We start from the raw sequence: 26,552 nt of genomic DNA, 5'->3' as shown, positions 1-26,552 counted from the left end.
TCTGAGGGGAACCGGGTGCTAGGTAGAAGCCATGGGTTTTGGGCCAACCTGCTGAATAGTGGGAGTTGGAGAATTAAGCAGGAAGTTAGAGTAAAACCTTTATGATGCTTGGGTACATCTTATCACAAGTAAACCTGGGGATGAAGGATAAAACTTCCTAATAGGCCCCCAGATATAATCAGTTCAGTCTCTTCTAGCAAAAAAGAAAATACCATGAAGTCATTGGCTAGAGCACAATTAAATTTTGCATTTAAAGCCTGATATGATTTCTGTTGAATCGACAAATTCTTATTAGTTCCAGTAGGTGTCAGAGGCAGAATTTTGTGAAAATTTGTCATTAGAGTAACACTACCCATTGCCAGCCGTGTGGCCTATTCAGCATTTATATTGCAACACATGCAACAAAAAGTATGCTTCAGAAAGATAGTTTTGAACTGACAGACTAAATACACCTGTATCAGTTTTTGCACTTGAATGTGTTTGGCTGATTATTTATATTCCTCCTATTTATTTGGGGTCTGCTTATGTTACAGATTAGATCTGTGAGTTTATTGTAATTGGATGCATAATTTCCCTATAATCCTTTTCAAAGCTTTAGTAGCATAGATACATCTTATTAAGAATTCTTGGTTGGTGGAGTGTAGCGAGATACTATTTATTTTGGTTGGTTGTTTTTTGTTGCATAGAATTTGAGGAATACTTTCAGAAAAAGTACCTTGTGCTCTTTGTTTGGCATCAACCAAATACAAGTTTAGGTAGGAATATTTTATAATATGTGCTAAATGTATTTCTGTCTATCAGTGGTTTAATAACCAACCAACCAGCTCAGAAAACTTAAAAAAGAGGTGTTCTGGCTGAGTTGTCTGTATTTCTACTGGTGACACTCTAAATAATAATGAAAGTTAAATTCATCAAAACTACAGGAAAAGACAAATATATGCATCAGTGCATATTTAATAATAAATATATGACACATCAGACTGTTAAACAGTTACTCAACTAGTTCTAATATACAATTCAGTAATGGAAATTGAATAACTGCACTGGTATTATATGTCTCTGGCTTGATTAGTCCTGCTTAGCTCTTAAAATATTCATGTCATAAAGACGTATCTTTCAAGGAGCCATTCATGTGAAATCTATTAGTTTATGAATTCCTAAAGGAAAATATTTTTTTTTTTTTTTCATATATTACAAGCATTTATTTATTTTGTACTCTTCATTCTTGCTTCTCATATGCACAGAATCAAACCAGACATTTGTAATTATGTTAAATGTACTAGCATAATTTCCAAATATTTAGATAGCCATAGTTCTGGTATACATCCTCATACAATTTTTGAAGCTTAAATGGGTTTGTAAGAATTACAGTTCCAGAGGTTGAAGCCTGTCAGGATTTTCAAGGTCCTTAAATTCTCGAAGTCCTCCAAGACGTCCCTCGTAGAGAAAAGTTTCCAAAGAAGAAATTGAAGATTACTTTTGCTACTAAAACAGGGGTGATGGATTAACCTTGGCTGGCAGCCAAGTGACCACCAAGCTGCTATCACTTCCTGTCCTCAGAATGGTAGGGGGAGAAAATAAAGTGAAAAATCTTGTAGGTCAAGATAAGAACACGGTGATGGCTTGCTGACTACTGTCGTGGGCAAACCTGACTCAATGTGGGAAAAATTATTGCCAATTGAAAAAAAAAAAAAAGAGTTTAATAGTTAGAAACAAAGACAAAACTAAAACTGCCTTCTCTCCCCACCTCATTTTTCCCAGGCCTAACTTTTCTCTTTGTTCCTGAATCTTTTAAATCCTCCCCACTGAGCAGGGGAGAGAATAGGGGTTGTGGTCAGTTCATAACACTGTGTCTCTTCTGCTTCCTTCTGTTTGTGCTTTTTCCCTGCTTCAGCCTGGGTCTGTTTCATGGGCTACAGTCCTTCATGAACTGCAACAGTGTGGGTCTTTCACATGGGGTACAGTCCTCCAGGAGCAAACTGCTCCAGCATGGGTTGCCCATGGAGCAACCTGGTTGTTCCTGTCAACTAACTTGCTCATGCATGGTCTCTTCTCCAATGACTGCAGTTCCTGCCAGGAGCCTGCTCTAGCATCGGGAAACCTGCTAGTTCAGAAAAAGAAAAATATGTACCGAGCACTGACTCTTACTCTCAGACTTCCTCTAGCTTAGAATCATAGAATCACAGAATAGTTAGGGTTGGAAAGGACCTTAAGATCATCTAGGTTTTTGTCACGTTAGTGTTGTAAAATTATTACATATTTCCTAGATTTTCAAGCAGACTTGAGAGATATGAAGATTATGACTAAATGTTTTGTTAGAATAATGATGTATGTTTGGAGATGCTGACAGAAAATGTAGTACTTAGGAAAAAAAATATTTTCTTTTTATATGTGTTGTAATACTATTTTCAGCACCAAATAATCTACCTACTGTGACCCATCAGCTGAGAAATGTTGGCATATTAAACTAGATTATCTATGATAGTCCCATCAAATACACGTGTTAGCTGTATGTCATAGGAATGTACTCCATGTTGTTTGTTTGGGTTTTGTGTGAAATTACTAGAAATCTGTCTTTATCATTTCACTGAATACTGTGAAGGTGACAAGGGCACTGTGTTTTCAAGAAAATTATCTGTGTGTCCCTAACCTTACTTATAACAATTTGCAGATTTTATTGTACTGCATCTGAGTTTCTCTTATGTTTTCTTTGAGTTTCTCACTGTCTGATGTTTGTTTCCTAGAGCTACCTTTTCCCTAAGTAGTAAAACCACGCAGATGGATCTAACAGATACTGCCTCTTGTGAATCAAAGTGTGACAGATTGTGTCTGTAAAAATGAAAACTAAAATTAACTAACTTGAATCATCACACAGGAAGTTTATTGTTGTTACCAATACATTTGGCATTAAAAAGTTGTGTCTAGTAGTCTTCGGTATCAGATGCAAGATGGTTGAGTCAGTTTCTCTCTCATCATGAAGTATTTTATATTGTTAATACATCAAGAACTAATCCCTGGAGCATTAATCAAGAGAATGGACTTCTAAGAAAAAAAATAAAAAATCTCCTGTTGATGAAATTAAAAGATTGCTTTACAGATTAGTCTCTAGAATGTAAAACATTATTTATGTTTTCATAGACTGCAGCTAACTCAGTCTCTCAGTACTTGTCTGGAAGTGGGATTAGCAAGGAGAATTTTAAACATGCTCAAGTGACTTGCAGCTGGGGTGTCAAAAAACATGTATCATACTAATTGTTGTTCGGCCTTGTTTGTTGGACAAGTAGAACATCTGTGTTTAGGTAACACAGGCCTGTGATAGGCTTAGAGTAAACCAATTGAACATGCTTGAGATTCCTGCCTTGCTATGGGAAATATCAAAGCACAGTGGTAAATTACGCCTGCGCAAATCCGTGAACACAGGCGAAAACAGCAGGTCCAGTGATCCTCTAGCATGGACTGAGCTCTGCAGTGTGCTTGTGTCCCCGCTTGTGTGCCTCTGCCCAGGTGCTGCTTTGGGGATCCCCCAAAGTTGGTGAGGTAACAAAAAGGAATTTACTCTTTCATCTGTGGTTTTGTGGCTGTTCCTGCCTCCTGCCTGTTCTGACTCACATGGGAAGTATAGTGTATTCCTTTTGAAAATTGAAAATTAGGGAAGATAGCGCAGTCCAACAATACAATTTTATATAGCAAACTTTTTTTTCTTCATTTGCTTCATACAAAATATGTTTCGTAATTAAATAAGAAATTAATAGATTTACAATGAGTTACCTTGGAATCTGTGTTATACATTGACTAAGTATTGTCTATATGTGAATTTATATACTAATATTTGATGCTAAGAATTTTGTATTCCAGAGATTCAGCTGAGGTGGTTGTGCATTCGGCTGATGCATTTGCACCTGTGGCCTACCTTCATTTTTTAAAATTACACCTGGAGAATAAGGCAAGTAGGTTGCAAATGTCATCTTCCTTTAAAGCTGTATGCATGCTTTCTCCTTTTATGTTGCTTTGTCACAGTTTGGAGTGAACCTACGTGTTCTTATGTGGGTGTACTTTCAAATAACAATGTACATATTTATTTGAATTTCAGAACTTAGCATAAGGAAAAAACACATTCTTCCTTGTGCCAAATGAATGAATGGGGTAGTATGTGTGTAGTATTTTTGATTTTGAAACTTCAAGATGCTCAGCCAATGCTACACATGCTCAAACACACGTGTAACCTGTGTAATACAGCTAGGCACACTGTGAAACACAGCTGTATTAGAAAACTGTATGAACAGTGTTGATTTGCTGGAAGGTGGCATCTTTTTTTGCTGTTTCTTCTGTACAGCGAATGATTTAAAATATTACTGATCCACAAGTGCTCAAGTTTTAAACGTACTAGGTTTTATCTTTTCCATATGAGAGATTCATCTAATGAAAGTACTTCAAATCATGCAGAGAGGTTTATCCTTGTCAAAGATCTTGTAGGAATTGTTATTTATTCACTGGAATTCATTCTCTTAGCTTATGATTCCATAGAAACAACAGAACAGGGATAGGATATCTAGTATTGCAGTATTGCAGACCTGTGTGTGAGCTAAGAAGCTCAAAACAGAAGCTGTTTTTCTATTTGAATCACTTTTCTATTTTTCTTTTCACTATTTTATGGGTTCAGTGATTTATTTCTTTTTTCCTCCTGAGCATCTCTTGATTTTTCTGCTACTGTTGCAGTCATCTCTTTATAGGTCTCCCTCCTTCATTCTAGATTGAAGATTGCTGAACCTCTTCTAGGTGTAGGGACTGTTATAGAATGTTATTATATTGGTAGTTTACATTTCACGTCTCTTGAGTGACTACATTTGCTGAATGGCTTTCAATAGATCATGTCTTTCCCCCCCCTTAATTTTTATTTTTATTGTTCCAAACAGATAAAATATCTGTACGCTTTTCATCTAGGATCGCCTCATTCTTGCCTTAGAAAGTAGATTGTATTTCATCCTGTCAATTTCTAGTTTGGGATTTCTTTCAAAAATAAAACATTAAATATTTGTGTGGGAAACTGTGAAAAGGATATCAACTAACTATGTGAAGCAAAACCAAATAGGCTGAATAAAGGAAAATTTTGGAGCACGGCATGGTAGGGAAGAGTGATAATATATTAATATTTCTTTGGGAGCACTGACTTTATTGCTCATGGTGATCTTGATGCTAAAATGCACTGTACATCACTACAATGTGACAGACTAGGGAAAATGAAAAATACAAAGCTTTACATAAATCAGGAAAAAAATCATATTAAAATGCATAAAATTTTATATAAGAATCAGGATTTTACTTTTATCAGTTCAAAAGCTCTTTTCCCCTTCTTATGTAGATGTTTTAGATTTGGTTAAAGCCTCAGAGTTTCAAGCAGCATTGCAGTAAATCATATTTCAAATTCATTGTAGACAAAGCTGTCACACTCTCAGAGGGGTAAGGTTTACAGTGCCTTGCCCCGGATTTTGGTGTATAAACGAAGCTATAGTTAAAAGGAAAATAGTCTGTTTTCTGCAGTGGTTGTCTTGTAAGAAAAAGCATTGGAATCTTTTGGCTATAGATTATTTTATAGCACATTAAAATAAGATGGGTTTTCAGGAAGTAATGAATATGGAATATCGGTCAGTCTTTCAGAGCATAACTTCTTACTAAGTTAGCATGGTTTACCTGCATAACAATAAAGAGAGGCCTTCAAGATTGAGATGCCTGTGGTACTGTACTTTTTCTCACTATTTGATGCTTACAAGCCCTACAGTGCTTAAAAGCCAGTCCTACAATAGCGAATTACTTCAGGGAAACACTGCTTTAGAAGAACTAACTTTAGTTTCAGGCTTTCGCGGGATTACTGAAAATTGGGCAAAAAGTACTCCATTATGAACAATGTGCAAAAGCAGCCAATTGTGTAAGCACTTTGAAACCATTAATAGACTGCCCAGTGATGTGAAATTCTAGTAAGTATTATGACATCAGTTTTGTTATCATTTCAACTGAGATATATACATATTTTTATTGTATATTCGTTCTTTGTTATTTGCCACATGTGTTAATTTTATGGTTTTGAATTTACTGTTCTAATCATTGTGCAATTATAGCTACTGTACCATAGTCTCTGCTTGTTTTCCTCCTCTATAATGCATTTTCTTCAGCTAAACCTCTTCATGTTTAACTACAAAGCCTGCATAGAAATTTGCTTTAAATTGTTTTTGGCAGCAAAATGAGTCCTTGTGCCTGGGGGAAAATAGCATTTTACAGAGTGTTCTGGTTTAATACATTACTGTGCAACTTCAAGGTGTGTTTTTGCATAATAATTTAAGCTTTTTTTTATTTAACACACCCACTTTCCTTTCATTACCAGTGATACAGAAAAGGCTAAAGAGATAAATATACTATTGTGTTATTGAAACATTATTAAAATTTTGGTAAACACAGCTTAGGATAACTTTTTTGCAGGTATTCTGCAAAAAAACCCCAACACAATAATGCTAATAAAGCACATGCTCAAAATTCAGGAATGCCTCATTTACTTCCTGTTAAAAAAACCAAGGTCATCAATCTAATATGTATAATATGATACGTAGCTTCATCAATATTTTACTTTGATAATAAGACTGCCACTTTGTACATTTAAAATGTAGGATGTTGTTTGTTGAGGGTGAAGAAATTTCTGAAGCATGCTCCAGAATCTTTAAATCAAGTATCACCTTTTTTATTTAGTGCAAAATTAATTTTGAATATTTTGAATTAGATGAAAATACAACTGTGAAACAAATTTATTTTTTTTTTAATTCTGACAGCACAACAACCTTGCAAAATATTTTAATTTTTCCCAATATGATGCTATTCTGTTTCTCTTACGTTTTGTTGGTGTTTGAATCATCAGAACCAGAAATTTAAGCCATTGGAACCTCTGCTGATTGATGTACTGAGAGTTAGCGATAGTCCAGAATTAGAGGGAGTTTACTAGTTTTCTTTCTACACTTGGTAGAGGAAAGGATCCTGTTTGCCTTTAGAAGACGGCAATCATGCCTGCTGCTGCTCTTTCTTGTAGCATACTATTTCATTATATTTACTGATCATATGTTGATACTGTAAAGCTTATTTGTCTTCCTGTTTGTAAAAGATCTTGACCTATGTGGGTGGAACACATTTCCGAAGTGCAGCAGTTATGCCCCTCTTAAACATCAGCAAATCTATTTCACAGGTCAGTTTGGAGATGATTTTAAAAACACTTGTAAAAGTTAGAAAAGGTCTTTTGGAGATATTTACATACCTTGTATATTAAAAAAGAAAAATCCAGCTGGTTAGGCTTGATTTAATTTTGTAGCCTGTTTCTGTCCAGTTCCTTCTGGCCTAAATTATTTTAATTAATCTCCTTTTAGGACTTTAGCTGTAGAATTAAGCACTGTAAGTCATGTCAGGGGGAACAGGAAGGATTTTCAAGTTGCAAAATAAGTTTTGTGGGTGGCATTTTTTGAATACTTCGTCATCATTGATACTTCACCTAGGTAACCTTTGGTTTCTCTTCTACATCATACGAATACAGATAAACCTTGTAGTTACGTTTTCAAAATTTTGTAACAAGTACTACATTTTTTTAATAAACTGATTTATTTCAGACACTAAGATAGTAAATAAAAGATTTTCCCTCCTATTCCATTTGACTGCAGATTCAGTCCAGTTCTCTGAGAAAAGAGAAGTTTTTTCTTTTCTTTTCACAATGAGGAGATTTTATTTGAAAGTCACTTAGAGTAAAGGACTGACTATGAGTCTGTGTATTGTACTTCAAATACTGCAAGGACATGTATGCAACCTCTCTCACTGTATTTGTTTCAGGGAGTTCTGTTATAAAGGTACACCACAAAGAATAAAGGGATTATCATAGTCTCTCTTTATGTCTTCTGAGCTCTCTGCCCCACTGTATTCTCATTGCTGCTCAGTGGTAGAACTATCAGTTTTAGAATTCTGTTATGATAGGTTTTTATAGCAGTTTCTCTAGTGGAGAATGTAAGCTTTTTAAGAAGGCAATCTGTTGTTGTCATAAAAGACCACTGCATGGAATTTCAGCTATATCAGTCAAAGTCCTAGCTCCAAGGCTTTTTCAACAGGAGATTTTGGATCTTGGAACACTCGTGCATTTGCTTAACTTCATTTTGAGCGCACTTGCATCAATGACATGAGTTATGTGAATAATAGTTAAGCATATGCATGCATGCAGGCACTGATCCAAAATTAGGTTGGTATCACAATGTACACTGGGTGTGGGAGAAACAGTGGAGCAAATGGGAAAATGTATTGCTTCTGTGAAGTAACATGAAAATGTTATGTGATAAAATAGGTTCTGCAGGATTTAATTAAAATGTCATTATACCAAGCTTGGTTTTGTTGTGGGTTTTTTTTTTTTTTGTTTGTTTGTTTGTTTTTAGAGTGATGAGAATATTATAAAGGGAAAGTTAGTCTGTCTGTGGCAGTCTGTAACTTTAAGTTCTTAGATTACTTTCGCTGTTGACAGGAATGGAAGACTAACATTTGTATGAGATTTGAATATAACTACTAAACAGAGCCTGGCAACTCTTGTTAGGCTGGCATTGAGCCTGTTGTTCTTCTAGTGCCAGATTCCACACCTAATACTTCTGCTGTAACCTGCACCTGTGCTGCTGTGGAAAGTGATTGATTACCTATGTTTATGGAGCATTGTGGGAATCAACCTTGAATGAATTGTTGTGATATATCATAGGCATCCATATCAACAGTAGTCTATAATTACTTTTATGTTTTTTAGTATATATAAGGCACATTGTAGGATTTCTAGTATTAGATTTTGCAGCTGACCAGCTTCTTTATCTGTGTGTGGAAACACAGATGTTTAATTTTATTTAAATCTGTGAAGCACTATTAATATAAGCCTAACAATTTATAAAATATTGACTTGTTTAGGAAAAAGGAATGTGACTGTCTATGACAGGAAAATTTCACACAGCATCAATTTTGCATATTTGCAGTAGTAACAAATTGCAAAGCTACAGGGAGTTCCATAGGTTACACCAAACCAGTTGTGGTGCAGTCTCAGAGTCTCACCACATCCTGGTAAATATTTTTATGAAGCACATTTTGCAGAAAACACTTTTAGAAAAATAGTTGAAAGAACAGATGACATAAAAATGGAATAGGTGCTCTTTTCATGTTCACTTGCAGAGCGTATAAATTCTGTCCTCCAGGTTACAGAATGGAGAGAGGTTACAGATCTGTAATACAGAAGATATCTGTAGCTCCAGAGCTCTTGAAAGGTAATTATGTAAAGCTTAAACGAGAAACAAAGTGGCTGTCATACTGGCAGTGTGCCATTTCCATTTAATGTTTTTTGCTTAGGGATGGACTGTTATATCATATTGAAGTTAGAAACCAGGTGATGTGAAAATAAAACCCAATGCAGCATGTGATAGTATAATTCACAGCACCATGTTAGTGCATGCTTATTCAGGGCATAGGACCAAAAGGTACAAACTCTGTTACATTGGTACTCAGAGAATGCCTGTGCTACCATGAAAACTGATTGCTTCATGATAGACATTACAGATTACCGAGTCAAAGCAACTGGTTCGGTAAAACAATAATTTTCAAGAAGGAAAAGGTAGCACTTCATGCTTCTATTTAGTCTTTATATTTCTATAAAGTGAGATCACATGGATAAAAAAATAAAATAGAAACTTAATTTTCTTTTTTTTTTTTTCATTTCTTAGTTCTTGTAGTATAATCCATCTTGAGATCTATTTCAATTAGGTTTGTGCTCCTGCTCCTTTATTTTCTGAGTCATACCTTAAGGGTTAGGGGCTATCAGGCAGCCCTCAGGGTAACAGCAAAATCTATCAACCCGGCAATGGTAGTTGAAGGTGTAATTCAATGAGTGGAAAGTGGTATAGATGGTGTTGGATGCTTGTATATTGTAATGTTGAAATGCATGTCATGTTTGTGCTAAATTGCAGTTTTCATCTTTGCGCTGTTATGTTACGTTCAGTTGACTTCTTTTAACCTCTCATGTACAATTGATTCACATGAAGTAGATTATTACCTTGACTTTCATGCCTTTCTTGGAGGAATGAATAAACTGAGGTCCAATCAAAGAATATCAGCCCCTCTTAGAGCATAGCTTTAGTGTTTACAGTGCTTATAAAACTCCCCTTGAGCCCTTTTAGAGGCAGCGAAGCTGAGTTTTCTCTCATAGGTAATGACCTTTTCATAATTTAGCCTTCCTGGAGAATTTCAAAATACACTGCTTTAACTTAACTGGATCCTTTTTCTCTCCGGTGAAGTCAAATATTGATGTAAGTGCTGAATTCTCCTTGCAGACTTCTCATGTGTACTGTGGTTTTCTGCCTTTTTTTTTTTTTTTTGCTTAATATCAAGAGAAAACTTTCTCATAGACATTTCATGTGGAAGTTCTATAGCTAGTACACTAATTTGTAAGTTAAAAGAATACTAAGCAGTCTCTAATCCATACGTAAGAATTGCCAAAGCCCGCATATTTTGTCAACTTTTTATCTTGCTTTATTTGGCTTTATCATTATTTTTTGTGAATTTAGCTGACAGTAAAATGCAGAGTTTAGACACTATATGAAATTTGAGATTTTTTTAAGCAGAAGATTAATCAATAGAATCTGGATTTGTAGCATGCAGTGATGTTTGGTTAAGGTTCATGGATAAATTCTGTGATAATTCATGTTGGTTTTAGATGAAGACAAGCAGTATTAGACAAGCTGATGATCCCAGAGTCAACATGCTATGCAGATTAGGCTGTCTGGGAAAATCAGGTGGAAGAGAGTAGGGGTTCTTATTGCTCTAAAATATAAAATATATGCATGTATGCTGTAACTATGCAACTTGCTGAAAATATAATTCACGTGGAATTTTAGAATACTGGTCAGTACACACTCTGCCTGTGTATTTTGCTTTAAAAAATGCACCTGGTAGTTTTCTCTTCCTAAGCCTAAGAAAGCATTTGGGAATAAGAGAAGATACAGTGAATTATTTTTCTTCCTTTTTAAAAAATTACTTTGTATAAATCTTGGGAAATGATCTTTTCTGTACCTCAAAACTCTTCAGCATCCCAAACCATGTTGAGTTTGATGAAAGGGATACAAGGGATAGTCTTTGTGAGAGGAACAGGAAGACTGCATTCACTGTGTTCCACAAAATTTTAAAACTTGTTAGTCTTTTGGACTGTTTCAAGTGTTTAGTGACAGTGTTACCAAAATTTTGCACTCTTGTTCCTTTTTTTTCACTTAAATTAGGAATCATAGCTGTCCTGTATATAATTGTGGAATAGGATTTCTTACTCATAGTATTCTTTCTGTCTCTTATCCTGAGTCTCATTGGTTTTCATATTTATTTTACTTATTTACTACTCCATATGCATTTTTAGAATCATAGAATAGTTAGGGTTTTAAAGGACCTTAAGATCATCAAGTTCCACCCCCCTGTCATGGGCAGGGACACCTCCCAGTAAACCATGTCACCCAAGGCTCTGTCCAGCCTGGCCTTGAACATCGCCAGGGATGGACCATTCACAACTTCCCTGGGCAACCCATTCCAGTGCCTCATCAGCCTCACAGTAAAGAACTTCTTTCTTGTATCCAATCTAAACTTCCCTGTTTAAGTTTTAAAATGTTACCCTTTGTCCTATCACTGCAGTCCCTAATGAAGAGTCCCTCCTCAGCATCCTTATAGGCCCCCTTCAGATAATGGAAGGCTGCTATGAGGTCTTCACGCAGCCTTCTCTTCTCCAGGCTGAACAGCCCCAACTTTCTCAGCCTGTCTTCACAGGGGAGGTGCTCCAGTCCCCTGATCATCCTCATGACCCTCCTCTGGACTTTTTCCAACAATTCCATGTCCTTTTTACATTGAGGACACCAGAACTGCACACAATACTCCAAGCAAGGTCTCACGAGAGAAGAGTAGAGGGGCAGGATCACCTTCTTCAAAGTGCATTTTTATGCCATACAATACATCAAAAGAATCATGTTGTATTCCACAAGTTTCTGCTATCTAAATAGTGGTAAACCCTAATGATGCTGTTCTGTGAATTGTTCTAAGCTGATAATGTACCCAGTATTCTAAGCTGTATGTACCCATTGAGCTATGGTATTTTCTATAGCTGGAACCAAAAAAATTGAATGAATGGTAAAATGTGCTGTTTTCATACTACTTGGTATGCTGTTTATTTGCTTATTTTATAACGTTTGTCTCAAGCAGGAGGAATCTTCAGGTACGTTTATGGTCAACAGCTGTTCTTGTGAGGTAACCTGCAATGGTGATGATGATATTTTCCCATCATTAGAAGAGGATGAACCACAGAAAAACATTCCAGTCATCTGGAAGTCTTTGAATCATAGTTCTTTGGATTTCAGTGAGTTTTGCACAGCTTTCATTAGTATTCAAATAATATTGAATATTTCATGCTGCAATGGATACACTTTAAGAACAGTCCTGAAAGGGGTGTTCATGACCTTTAATAACCACTCTGAAAAAAAGAGCTCCTACTACAGTGTGGTTTTGTGATAGGAATCAATAGACCTGTAGTAATGTTGCATTTTGAATTAGGTTACAGAAGGACCATATCCCAATTTTTTTCTTTCTTTCTTTCAGAAAAGATGCATTAATGTTCTGTTCTTTTGAATGAAATTATTATATAATCATTAATTTGAATGGAGGGATTAAATTTTATTTAAAAACTCTAACCGCACCTGTACCCATACTCTATTGTTTTAAAATTGAAAATAGGAAAGCAAACTATAAAATTAGGTACAAAACACAACTGTTCAACTGGATTATAGTGTATATAGTCTGTCCGCACCCAAGCAACCTCGGCATGACATGCGTGATTGAGTTTAGTAAACTGTCTGTTAGTTGAGCTGCAGTAACTAATTGTATGCCTGATATTACCGCTTGTCCTGGGTGCCTCAAACATGCGGTGATTAATGCAAGATAAACCCAAGTTCACAGATTGGTACCTTTTTGAGGTACCACAGCATCACTGTTAACTTACACCCAAAAATTTGGTAAACTTTTCCTTTAAAAAGGTTTCACACTATAAAAGCACTTGATATTGAATGGCATTTAGGCTGTTGAATATGGATAAGTGACTGGTGGAATGTTAAAAACATGTCTAAACATGTTATGCATTTGCTAAGATGATCAGAACCAGGTTAAACACCTAAATTCCATTTAAATTTGGCATTTCAGTTTGAAAATCTGTTCCTGTGTCATTTAGATTCTTCCAAAAATCTTAGCTTTTCAGTGTCATGCCTTCTGCCAAGTCTGTATCAAAACAGGCAGGGAGATTGTAAAAGGTCTGCAAAAATTGTAAGGGAGTAGGTACTGAAATTCTCAGCTAAATATTACATGCAGGCATATATTCTGAAGGCAGTCTTGTAGGAAGACTTGTCAAGTAGCATTTTGAAGCTTTGTTATCAGTACACTTGCTTCTAAGTTTTTGGTTTATATCTGTCTGTAATAATTATATTTTTCAAGATGTTTTTACAGTTTTTGATTGGTTTTGTGGTTTGGTTGGTTTGGTTGGGTTTTTTCTTGTTTTGTTTTTTTCTGTTTTGTTTTTTTCCTGTAAAAGTTCTTGTTACTTAAACAATTTTAAATGTATTCTAGCTTAATCTGAAATCATTCATTATTATAATCAGTGTTCTTCATTTTCCATAGCTAAGACTTTTGGAAGTTCAGGAAAATCTCTGAGTGGTTACCAGTGGTTTTCAGGTATCACTGCACACTTCCTTCCATCAAAAGGGAGAAATGCTCAAGAGGCAGCAAGGGAAGCATTTTCTTCTCTTCGAGGTGCTTTATTCAGCTAATGCGTTATCTGCTGTTAACTATATTGTTTCTAATATGATATTAAGTAAGAATCTGTGTTGTTATACAGTTTTATAACTTTGAATGTTGTGGTTGTCAGTTTGCCATCTCATTTTGCATTTGATTGAAATCATTGATACCAGGACTGCCAGCTTTAATATTGAACATATCATAATTTGAATGGCTTTTTAAGATCCGGGAACACCAGAATAGTATTCATATCACTGTAGCAACACTATTTCCGCGGTACTTACTCACTTTATAACTTTCTTTATAGCTTTCTCTTAATATACTCTCTGTGTGAATGTGCATGTGTGCTATGGATGCTGTCTACTTGCTGAAGCACTTTTGTAGCTACCATAATTTTAAATTAAGTTTTCTAGGAAGCTGATGTACATTTTGGCATCTACGGTTAGGTCAGTAGCAGTAAATCTCCTTTATATCTTAATGTAAAGGAGAAATTACTGTCTTGGGAATCATGAAATCCAGGTTTCCTAATATCTTCCTCTTACAAGATACTGACATATAAAATAAAATGGTCACATTTTTGTTTTGTGGGGGCTTTTGATTATAACTTTTAACTAAAACATGTTTATACAGGCTTCTTTTTCTAAAAATAGAAATAAATTTTAGTATCTAAATGGATAAGCTCATACTCTTGTTCACGAATTTCGTGAGGTATTGTTCTATAAAATCTTATTTTTTGCATGTGCAACTAAATATTCATGGTAACAAACCCTAGTATTTTTATCAGAAGCAAATAAGTTATACTTTGTAGAACGTCATTAAGCTAGTTTTTGATTGATTGGAAATGAGTAAGGTGGATGCGATCAAACTTTTACTAAAAGACAATAGTGTTTAGTGCAGATTTTCTGGGCATAACCTGTAAATTGAAGCAAAATGCTTGTGTAATGTTTTAGTTTGTTCTCATATTTGAATGGAAGTCTGCCAGTACAAATATTATATATTTTTACCTTAGCATCTGTCAAAAAAATTGTCTCTCTGACAAGGACCATAGCCTACTGCTTTCAACAAATTACTTGCATTAGCTGTAGTATAGTAAAAAAAAAAGTGATAATTTTCTGAACCTTGGTAGAAAATGTCAGTTCTCACATTTCCTTTCATTTTTCTCTTTTTGGAAGTGGGTATGAAGACAGAATGAATTATGATTGTGTCATGGCAAAAGAATCAATTTTTTTCTAAGAACTGATCTGCAAATATGCACAAGGCTTTTTCTGAACTCGTGCAATCTGTACAGCAGTTCAATCTTCAGTGCTGTGAAAATGGAATAAGCATGGTCCTTTTAAACTCTTTGATGGGTTAACTGATTTAATCACGCCTAAAGAGGATAAGTGCTGCCAAAAGGATTCAGAAACTGAAAGTTATTGCTAGAAGTTATGAAACATGGTTGTTCTGTTAAAGTGGATGCAATTCTTCCATGAAACAGAACAGAAGGGAACCCAGTACATGGCTGTTTGCATTTATTTTCTTAAACACTTTCGTTAAATTTTTCTTTAGATATGATTGGAAGGTGACAAAGATTGCATTGCTTTATATATGAAGCAGCTCTGGTGCAGCTGTAACATAAAAAGTTCCATAGTCTTGAAGGGAGCTACATAGAATTTTATTATATTAGAATTTAGTCCAAGATGCTACTTCCTGAAGATAGTTTGGATACTGTATTTTGTGGCTCTCAGCCTAAGAATCCTGGATAGCCATTTTAGAAAGATGAATCTGGACTTTGGCTAATACTGTCTTTTGGGTCAGTTCTTTTTAGTGAGTTCTGCCTAAGTAAGGATGAGTCTTGCCTTATGTTTTATAAGTTATTAGAAATAGTGAATGGTTCATAATATAGAAGAAAGGCTGTATAGTTTCCCTGTACATCTTGGAGATGGGCTGCGTAGGAGTCCTCTCCTTGGGAAGCAGAGCTTGCCATCAAGAACCCAAGGGGTCGGTTAATAGCTGATTCGTCATTTATGCCTTTCTACTAGATAGAGTGCTTTGGAGGATCAATTTTGTTCAGCTTGCAAGCTAGGGAAAAATTATTCCCATCATTCCTCTGATTCATATATAGCAAAAGGGGATTGTACTTTTACTTACTTTAAGAAGATTTTAAAAAATAAAACTAGAAATTATGAATTTATCCAAATCTCTTTGCCTTCAACTTGCTCTAATACTGTTAAGTGTCCACAAGATAGGTAGTTTGTTGGCTTGTGCATTCTAAATTTAGAGCTCGGGAAAAATGGGTCGGTTTGGGTTTTTTTCCCCTCCAGTATTCCATATAATGCTTCAAAACTTTTAACTGCACGTTGAAACCCTTCTCATGACATAGCTGGCGTTGACCTGGTGATTGCTATAAAGCAGCATTAAAATACATTTATATTTCTGAACAGAATTATTATTGTATGCTAATTTATCAGCTGGTAATTCCAGAGTGTATCTTGATTTCATAGGAGTTCTGCGACAATTGCTGTATAATCTCTTATGTCATTTGGCATGCACTTCCTTTTCTGTCAGTGAGAACCCCCCCCTCTTCAGATTGCCAACACTAATGGCAATATGATAAAGTAAAGCTGAGACATTCAGAGTAAAACTCAGTATCGGTGTAACTAAATTAACCTTTTTTAGAAGTGTGCCAACTCCTGAACTGTTTTTAAAACCACAGAAAAGCTTTACACAGGAAGTATTTGTTTATCAGTCAGGCAATAGCCAAAAGAGGTTGTCTTTTATACTCTTCTCCATTGGAAAGCTAATGTATAAAACAACTTTATATAGATTAACATAGCTCATTTAAGTTAGGTGACATGAAACTGTTGTTAATATATGTTCTATATTCAGAGAAGATTTTTTCTTCATTTAGTTTAAGTTGCTCGTCAGTTACAAAAGAGCCACACTGCAGATTTGGTTACGTATCTTGTTACAGTATTTGCTATGTGAGAGTAATACACTCTTCTATGCATTTTCTGTGCATACACCTCCAGATGATCTTGACTTCCCAGTATCTTTTTTTCAACTGTGATTGAACTTTGCTCTGCTCTTATCTTTCCTTCATTTCTCCTGTGGCCACCTTTGCTTCCTATTTTCTGCCTTGCCATTTGTAACTCTTTGTTTAAGTAGAGATTATTATTGCAGTGAGGGGTTTTAAAAACAGCTTAGACAAGCATCCCTCTGGAATAGCATATAAATATTTGATCTTCTCTTTGAAGAGGGTGATGCTGTAAAAGACCTCTTATTGTCCCTTCCAGTTCTGTACTTACTGTAACTCAAAGTTCTTTATAGATTACTAGCTGTCATAAACTGAAAATAAAAAAATACAAGGTAGTGAAAGCTACGGATACAAGGAGTTTGAACTGTAGCATATCTACATGTATTAATGCATGATATTTTTTGTTGGGGCAAGAATTGGCCACTGTGCAGGGTGGACAAAATTTATTTATATTCTGCTTATATTTGGAAAATGAACGTGACAAAAAATGTAATGAAAAAAATAGGTATTATGTGGGGAAAGGTAGTACCTTGTAAAGCCTTCAGTCAGGTTTAGACAACTGATAGGTTATTACCAGTTGGTTTTGCAGTACAAAACCAGAATGCCTATGCTGTCTTTCTACACACATTTAAAATATTCTGTCTTTGACAGTTGTATTCTTTTTATCCTGCAGCTAATATGACTTCAGAGGGATTGAAACCAAAGGATATTATTTTGGTTCATCTGTATATGAAGAGCATGAAAGATTTCAATGTTATAAATTCAGCTTATACGACAGAATTTGATTTGTGTCCACCAGCAAGGTAGGATTAGACTACTGCTATAGTATATTTATGATACACTGTAATATATTGAATTCTTGTTACCATATTTATGAAGCTTTTGTCCAAATGTTGGTGCCTCACAGACTTAGACTTTTGCTGCCTTTTTGGAGTAATCACATCAGGGCTGCTCAACTCAAAAACACTAGGGATGGAAATTCTTGCCTTAATATATACCATAAGGTTTATAAATACATCCCATATATGGATTTACAGAAGAATAATACATCTTCTGCAAGTCTCGATTATTCTGACTTGATTGAACTGAAAAATCATTTCTGTTGGTGGGATTTTATTTGCTGCTGTTAGTTTGCCTCCCTTTGCCTGCTGGCAATACTACTCTGAATGCAGCCCAAGATATCATTGTCCCTCTTTGCTTACAAGGGCACTTTGCTGGCTCATGTTCAGCTTGTGTTCATCAGGAACCTCCAGGCCCTTCTCTGCAAAGCTGCTTTCAAGACAATGTGCCCTGAGAATATACTGGGCCATGGGTTTGTGCCTTTCAAGGAGAGGGAGTTGAACTTCATGAGTTCCTGATTGAACTTCTGTGCCGCTTTCTCCAGCCTGTCAAGACCCATGTGGATGACAACAGAAACCTCTGCCATTCCTTCCAGTTTTATATAATCTGCAAACTTGACAAGGGTATACTCTGCCTCATCGTCAGGATTATTAATGATGATGGTGAACAGAATCAGGCCCACTATAGATTCTTGTGGTACATGCCTTCTTGCGGCTAATCTGCACCTTCTGGACCTGACCATTCAGCCAGTTTTTAGTCCACCTCACTGTCTGCTCATCCAGCCCATACATCAACAGCTTCTGTATGAGGCTGTTATGTGAGACTGTCAAAAGCATTACTGAAACCTAGCTATCAACAATTATGAAGTCTTCCTAAAAGTGATGAGGTCCTTCTAGGTCCTTGTGACAAACCTTATTCACCTTGTTCTGTTAATTTTGTTAAATACACAAGATTAATTAGCTGAGTTGCCTGCAATTTGCATAATGAGACCCTGGGAGTTATTTCAAGGCTACCAGTATATGATTACTCTGCTCCTTTTCTTCCCCTGCTTATCTGCACTTATCTGTGGTTGAAGATGAATACTGGACTGGGTGGATCTTTGGCTTGATCCAGTGTGGTTGTTCTTAATGTCTTGTGTTTCCATCAGATTCTGATTTTAGTGGGTAGCTTATTTACACTTATATATTCAGTAAGAATGCAAGTATGAAAAGGAATTATTTTGGAATTCTGAATACACTGGTGCTAATGCTTTTATCTTGTTGTGGTTTAAACCCAGATGATAAGTAGGAACCATGCAGCCACTCATTCACCCCTCTCCTTTCCCCTTCCCTATGCAGGATGGGGAGGAGAATCAAGATTATAAAACCACTCGGTTGAAATAAGAACAGTTTGATAACTTAAGTACAATATAATACCAGTACTACTATTGCTAATAATAAGGGAAATAGTAAATAGAGAGATATAAAACTAAAAGGGGAAACACTGATGCACAATACAACTGCTCACCGATACCCAGCCTGACCCAAGCAGTGATCAGTCCCTTCTGGATAACTCCGCCCAGTTTATATAATGAGGATAATATGCTGTTGTATGGAATAGCCCTTTGGCTAGTTTTGATCAGCTGTCCTGTTTCCGCTGCCTCTCAGCTTCTTGTGCCCCACCCCACTGGCAGAGCATGAAAGACTCCAAAAAACATGACCAGGATAGGTGCTACTTAGCAACAATTAAAACATTGGTGTGTTACCAGTGTTGTTCTCGGACTGAAGCCAAAACACAGCACTGCACCAGCCACTAAGAAGAAAATTATCTCAGCTGAAACCAGAACGCATTCATAGATCCCCAAGTCTTAGATTTTTAAGATCTGCTGTACAGAATCTTCAGTATTGCATCCAAGTCAACCTCTGACATAATGAAACAGCTTGATAGTCTACATATGCAATGTGTGATTCCTATGTTGTTTGGGTGTGGTGTTGTGTTTTGGTGGTTTTTTTTTTTTCCATTGGAAATTGGGTAACAAACATCTATCTAGCCTGTGAAATTTTTGTTCTTTTTAAAAAAAAAAAAAAAGTTGTAAGCTATAACTAATTTCTGTTTGTAATTTCTTTATTGCCTTTATCAAAAAGGCTTATTTCTTATTATAGGAATTTATGTCCTTAAGCATCTGAGATAATATGCTCAGTTTGCAGAACTGCTATAGTTTGAAAAATTCAACTTGGACCATAGGTTAATACAGGTTGAAAGGGACCTCTGGAAATCATCTAGTCCAGTCCTCTGCTCAAAGCAGGGTCAACTGTGAGGTCAAAACTCATGTCTTGTTCGTATTTTTAAAATCAACCGCTTAGCAATTTTCTAATACAGAATACTATATTTTATACTCCTATTACAGAATATGAAGTGTAGTGTAGGTATATGAATTTTAAGTACAGCGTGGCAAATAGTTAAAAGGTATTGTAAAGATAATCATCATCATAGAATCACATTCTACTGCACAGTCTGGGTGTCAGAAGAATCCAAAAGAGCAGGAAGAGGCTTCTTCAAGATGTTGATGTAGTCCAGGATTGTGAAGTCACAGAGGGATGAAGTGTGAATTGTGTGTGCCTTCAGAGCAGGGATCTAGTCCCAGCTGTAAACTACACAAAATTAATTTCCACTCCTGTGTATCGTAAGTTCTCCATATGAGTCAACTTCTCCCAATTTAGCTTTCTTCATTTCTCATGGTGCCGCATGTTTTAAGCTTCCCCATTCACCTAGCCAGCCACATAGTCTTCCATCACTAAAATAGCAGGTAGAAAGATTAGGAAGTTGAAGGAAAATGGCTTTTTATTATTATTTTTATGGAACAAACAGATTTATGTTGCATTTTGTAAGGAAGAAAAATTTTACAGCAGTTTGCATGGCTGCATCATTGCATTATGCACAGAGACCTAGTTGTGGGAGTTCTCACAAGCAATATGCTGGAAGCACTGACTCAAAGGATGTGGATCTGCACTAAATTTGCAAAATTGTCTTGAAAATTTACCAGTCCAAGCAGAAAAATCCATTTATCCATGCTTATGATGATGGTAATGAGGAAAAAATACTGTATTTGCGTATGGGAGGAGGGGAGAAAAATAGTTTTCTTAGAAGAAGTAAGAAAGATGAGAAGAGTTTTTGAAGGTTATGTTATATGATATGTAAAAAGAACAAGTAAATTTTTTGTTGGATTCCTGCTGGGAGCTGAATAGCTTTTTTTATGCATGAACGGGAAATACAATTATTTTTCAATCTTTGAAATGTTGGTTCCCCTCACCCCACCCCCTTCTTTTTTGCTGGCCATGTGCAACAGACTGTCTGTCTGTCCATCCAGGCACTCAGTCTACCTTGAAGCAAAGAAAAATTAGTATTTAAAATGAATGCTTAAATAGGTTTCCAGTCCTGTCATCAACTGTGTGTCTGTCATGCAACTTGAAGTATAGCAGAAAAATATTCTCTTTATTGCATGATAAGGTGTGAGAAGGGTGTAAAGGAACAATAAGCTGCTGCTTTTTAGAAGCCTGAAACTATAATCCAATCACTGGAAGAATATTCAGTGAAAAATGTGTGGAGATAAGAATATGACAATGATACACTCAATCTAAAAGGCTGCTTAGCGTTAACCTATCTGTCATTCCCAGAGCTGCATGGTCAAGAGTTGTTGGTTTTTGTTGTGTTGTGGTTTTTTTAATAAAAGAAATCATGACATCCATAAATCCATGGGTCCAGATGGGATGCACCCGCGGGTGCTGAGGGAACTGGCTGAGGTCATTGCTAGACCGCTCTCCATCATCTTTACCAAGTCTTGGGAAACGGGAGAGGTGCCTGAGGACTGGAGGAAAGCAAATGTCACTCCTGTCTTCAAAAAGGGCAAGAAGGAGGACCCGGGTAACTATAGACCAGTTAGCCTCACCTCCATTCCTGGGAAAGTGATGGAACACCTTATCCTTGGTGCCATCTTAAGGCATATCAAGGATAAGAGGGTTATGAGGGGCAGTCAACATGGCTTCACCAAGGGGAAGTCATGCTTGACCAATCTCGTAGCCTTTTATGAGGAAATAACACGGTGGATGGATGATGGCAGATCGGTGGATGTGGTCTACCTTGACTTCAGCAAAGTGTTTGACATGGTCTCCCACAGCATCCTTGCGGCTAAATTGAGGAAGTGTGGTCTGGATGATCGGGTAGTGAGGTGGACTGTGAACTGGCTGAAGGAGAGAAGCCAGAGAGTTGTAGTCTATGGGGCGGAGTCTAGTTGGAGGCCTGTATCTAGTGGAGTGCCTCAAGGGTCGGTACTGGGACCAGTATTATTTAATATATTCATCAACGATTTAGATGAGGGAATTGAGTGTACTATCAGCAAGTTTGCTGATGACACTAAGCTGGGAGGGGTGGCCAACACGCCAGAAGGCTGTGCTGCCATCCAGAGAGACCTGGACAGGCTGGAGAGTTGGGCGGGGAATAACTTGATGAAATATAACAAGGGAAAGTGTAGAGTCCTGCATCTGGGCAGGAGCAACCCCAGGTTCCAGTATAGATTGGGGAACGACCTGTTAGAGAGCAGTGTAGGGGAGAGGGACCTGGGGGTCCTGGTGGACGACAGGGTGACCATGAGCCGACACTGTGCCCTTGTGGCCAAGAAGGCCAATGGCATCCTGGGTTGTATTAGAAGGGGGGTGGTTAGTAGGTCGAGAGAGGTTCTCCTTCCCCTCTACTCAGCCCTGGTGAGACCTCATCTGGAATATTGTGTCCAGTTCTGGGCCCCTCAGTTTAAGAAGGACAGGGACCTGCTGGAGAGAGTCCAGCGCAGGGCAGCTAAGATGATTAAGGGAGTGGAGCATCTCCCTTATGAGGAAAGACTGAGGGAGCTGGGTCTCTATAGTTTGGAGAAGAGGAGATTGAGGGGTGACCTTATTAGTGTATATAAATATATAAAGGGGGAGTGTCACGAGGATGGAGCCAGGCTCTTCTCAGTGGCAAACAATGAAAGGACAAGGGGAAATGGGTACAGATTGGAACACAAGAGGTTCCACTTAAACCTGAGAAGAAACTTCTTCTCAGTGGGGGTGACGGAACACTAGAACAGGCTGCCCAGGGGGGTTGTGGAGTCTCCTTCTCTGGAGACATTCAAAACCCGCCTGGACACGTTCCTGTGTAACCTTATCTAGGTGTTCCTGCTCCGGCAGGGGGATTGGACTAGATGATCTTTTGAGGTCCCTTCCAATCTCTAACATACTGTGATACTGTGTGATACTGTGATATGGTTTTAATAAAGTAATACACATCCTAAAAAAAATGAAAATGAGCCATTGACTATGGTGCTAACTTCTCACTGGTAATGGAAATTATCTTGCTGGAAGTCTGAAGGTGACCATTATTTGGAAAGAGGATAACAGTATTAATGCTAGCAGGTTATTGCAATACCGCAGCTTTTGCTTTATGTTCCTGACAAAATTTCATTACATAGAATCCAAACAAAAAAACCCATGGAAAACAAATGCTGAAAGTTAGTACAAGCAAACTCTGTTCAAAGTAAGAAATTGTCTTGTGTTTTCAGAGTATGTGTGGAAACCCTGTTACCTGATGGAGTGCTATTTTGCATTGACTGCCTTGCACATAAATATGACATTGCAGCAGATGATGTGTTACGTGATGAAAAACTGGTCATGCATGTACAGAGCATTTCCCACTGGGCACCTGCTAACATTGGACCTTACAGTCAGTCCATCAAGGTAGGGTATCTTTGTTACTTCGTGAGAACTCTTAAGTCAGTTTACTGAAACGAATACAATTACAAAGTCTCCTTCTCTCCCATCTGAATGTGCAAAAGAAAATGGGTAAAGAAAACAGGTTAAATTACTTTTTGAGGTTCCTGGTACTGCTTAACCATTTAAAAGTACAGCAAGGTTGGAGAACTGTTTTTTTGAAATTAGTAACAATCTGAACAGGATATTGCACGCTATTTAAAAGTATGAAAAGGAGGCAGTAAAGTATCATGGAAGAATGGATCAAAAATGGCTTGAAATTATAATAATTTTGTGATGATGAAGTGTTGATCAGTTTTGTGTTTGAGAAACAGAAGCTTAATGACCTTAAAATAGTAACTAGTTATTATTTTCTGCATCTGTAAATTTTGTTTGTCATTTGCCTGACAAGACTTGAACAATTAAATTGTTGTCTTTTCAGTCCAGTATGAAGTTTTATGGACACGGGGGAATCATCATGTGGTTTTGCTCAGTTCAGAATGGGCCACGGACTGTAATATTCAGGGTATTGCAAGTTGGGATTGATGTGCACTGGCATGTGAAAGTGGAGCTGGCAACAGAAAGGTGTAGGTAGTTCATGCAAACTATGGAATTCATACTTAAGGCTCAGTAAATGTCACTTTAATTCTGTTGGGACCTTTTAGGATCCTGGCAACAGTGCTATGAGGAGAAAAAATAGAAATTTGAAATTTACCATGATCTCAGTCTGATAGACACCAAACAACAGTGGCAGAATGAAATTAAGATTTTCTTTGTATTTGTAGAAAAATCAAACATACTTTCTCTTTTGGGATTAACATTCTTTAAAAATAACTTCAGTGTTTCTACTTGCAAGAAGTAGAGAGAAACTGTTTTAAGACACAATATGACTTGTTATAATTAAAAAAAAAAACTGAGATAATTTAATGTAATTTTATTGGTCCACCTCTGCCAATCTTAATGTCTATGTCAGTAACTGGAATGTAAGATATGTCAGAATTATTGTTAAGTCTTATCTCAGCAATGTATAACAAATACTCTGATCATGTCTTCCTAATAGTAGTACTATAGACTACATAGGCAAGTCAGTCTGGGAGTATGTGATGATACAGGGTTTGCCTTTCACCATCCAGATCTTTGTTTCTCAGTGGACACCAGCCCAATTTGTGTTGGTCATTCATAGTTGTAGCTTGGTATTTTTACTGAAAGTACTTCATGGTTTTACTTCTCACTGTTGTTATCAGATTACTATTTTATTTTCATATTTCTGTTTTACCAGTGGATTAGAGAATTTGTCAAGGCTAAGCAGTAATGGGGTAGTTTGCCTACCATCATCACAAAAGCTAACACCAGGGAATTAAACATGAAGATGCACTGCAAAGCAGTGTTTGGGGTGAGAAATTTCTCTTGAGGGCTTATTCAGTGTTATTGTGAGAGCATTCTTTGAGCATTTATGAATTATGAGCATAGTTCATTAAAAATATTGGTGGTTTTTTGGTTTTTGGTGGGGTTTTTTTTTTTTGTTTTTGTTTGTGGGTTGTTTTTTTTTTTTTAAGCCCAATGCAGCTGAAACACCACAAATACTTACCAAAGAATGCATGGAAAGTTGACAGTGGTTGTACCAGATGTTCTTCTAGTATGTTAATGTAATTTAAAAGTCTATTTGCACTTACAGTTTGCTTTGGCGAAGTTTCATAATGTTTTTCTATCTGGAAATGAACAGATGAACTGCCACCGTAGAATTATTATACTGTCATGTTCTACAATAACTTTTGATGGTGACATACCAACATAGATCCACCTATGATTTGATTAAGTCTGCTGAACCTTTTAGCTTTTCCTTGTGACCTCAGTTCTTTCCCTCAGACAGCTGCTGCATCCCAGTATCGGCCATCCTTGATGCATCTTTCTCAGTTTTCTCCTTCAAAGTGTCAGAACCCAGGAGCAGAAACGTAAAAGTCAAAAGAGTGTTCTTGCTCTCTCATTCCAATGTCCAGATGCTTATAACTTGAGGGTTTGGGTTTTTTGTTTTTTGCATTTTTTTTTCTGTTTACTCACATTAAAATAAAAAATTGTTTCCTTTCATTTTTCTGACCTTCAAAGTGTGATAAATTAGCAAGTAAGTACTGTTTGAACAAAAGTGCAAATAAAGAATCTTGCATCTGGTTTAAGCTAGTGATATTTGAAGTGGTTCTAATGTTTCCTTGCTAAGAAGAATTGGTTCCTTCTCTTGCAGTGGAACCATAAATGGTCTGATAGAGCTTAGTGTGCTATTTGTAGCAGATGGCTTTAAAAGAAGGTGGTGTTTGGAACTACATTTGTCTGTTAGGTACACTGGGAAAGATTGCCTGGCTAGTTAAATTGTCAGACTTGTTGCAGTTTTCTGAAAGTGTGCTTAGCTGTTGTTAAAAAAATGCATATTTTAAAAAATCCAGGCATTTAGGGGTGCATGGATTATCCTATAGGAACATCAACTGAAGAAGGATAAAGGTAGAAAGGTGTCATGGAATGACTAGGTTTGGAAAGGATTCTCTAGTTCCAACCCCCTGGGACATCTTACACTAGACCATATCACCCAAGATTCTGCCCAGCCTGGCCTTCAACACTGCCAAGGATGGAGCATTCACCACTTCTTTGGGCAACCTGTTCTAGTGCCCCACCACCCTCACTGTAAAGAACTTCCCCTGTTTGAGTTTGAACCCATTACCTCTTGTCCTATTGCTATAGTCCACAATGAAAAGTCAGGGATTAAGATAAAAAACATGATGTGATTCTTAAAGATGTAGTTAACTCTTTAAAAATGTGGTGGTTTTCACATACATATAGCTTTTCCTTTTGTGATTCAACGACAGCGTATTGTACCATATGTAGTAATATGGGGGTAGAATACCTGGAGCTTCCAGTGAGTGGAAAAAGAAGTGGTAGTTGGTAGTTCAAAGCCTACATAGTGTTCCTCTGGCATTGATACTTGGAGTGATACCGTTAACATCTTAATCGACGACTTGGACAATGAGATTGAATATGTGCTCAGTACAATTTAGGTAGTGGTTGATGCATTGGAGGGCAGCACTGCTATTCAGAGGCATGTAGACAAG

At 36.8% G+C, this 26,552-nt stretch overlaps 1 protein-coding gene across 2 annotated transcripts in view; it reads left to right on the top strand.

Annotated features, from left to right (window-relative positions):
* DPH6 (diphthamine biosynthesis 6) overlaps positions 1–26,552 on the top strand; it is a 202,837-nt gene that overhangs the window by 64,719 nt on the left and 111,566 nt on the right. The window contains exons 8-12 of one of the 2 annotated variants that reach the window (XM_061367670.1): positions 3,856–3,943; positions 12,268–12,421; positions 13,729–13,860; positions 17,535–17,664; positions 23,271–23,445. In XM_061367670.1, the coding sequence (XP_061223654.1) occupies positions 3,856–3,943; positions 12,268–12,421; positions 13,729–13,860; positions 17,535–17,664; positions 23,271–23,445 (679 nt within the window). Of the gene's footprint in view, positions 1–3,855; positions 3,944–12,264; positions 12,422–13,728; positions 13,861–17,534; positions 17,665–23,270; positions 23,446–26,552 lie in introns of both variants that reach the window. The other variant, XM_061367669.1, reaches the window with a different exon arrangement.

This window comes from Neopsephotus bourkii, unplaced genomic scaffold (assembly GCF_033783945.1).
Source record: "Neopsephotus bourkii isolate Nb327-2 ecotype Australia unplaced genomic scaffold, CSIRO-AGI_Nbou_v1 NB_1388, whole genome shotgun sequence".
In the NCBI taxonomy this organism is placed as follows: Eukaryota; Metazoa; Chordata; class Aves; order Psittaciformes; family Psittacidae; genus Neopsephotus; species Neopsephotus bourkii.
The sequence above is the reverse complement of the archived record's forward strand: the minus strand, read 5'-3'. Positions and strand labels throughout refer to the sequence as shown.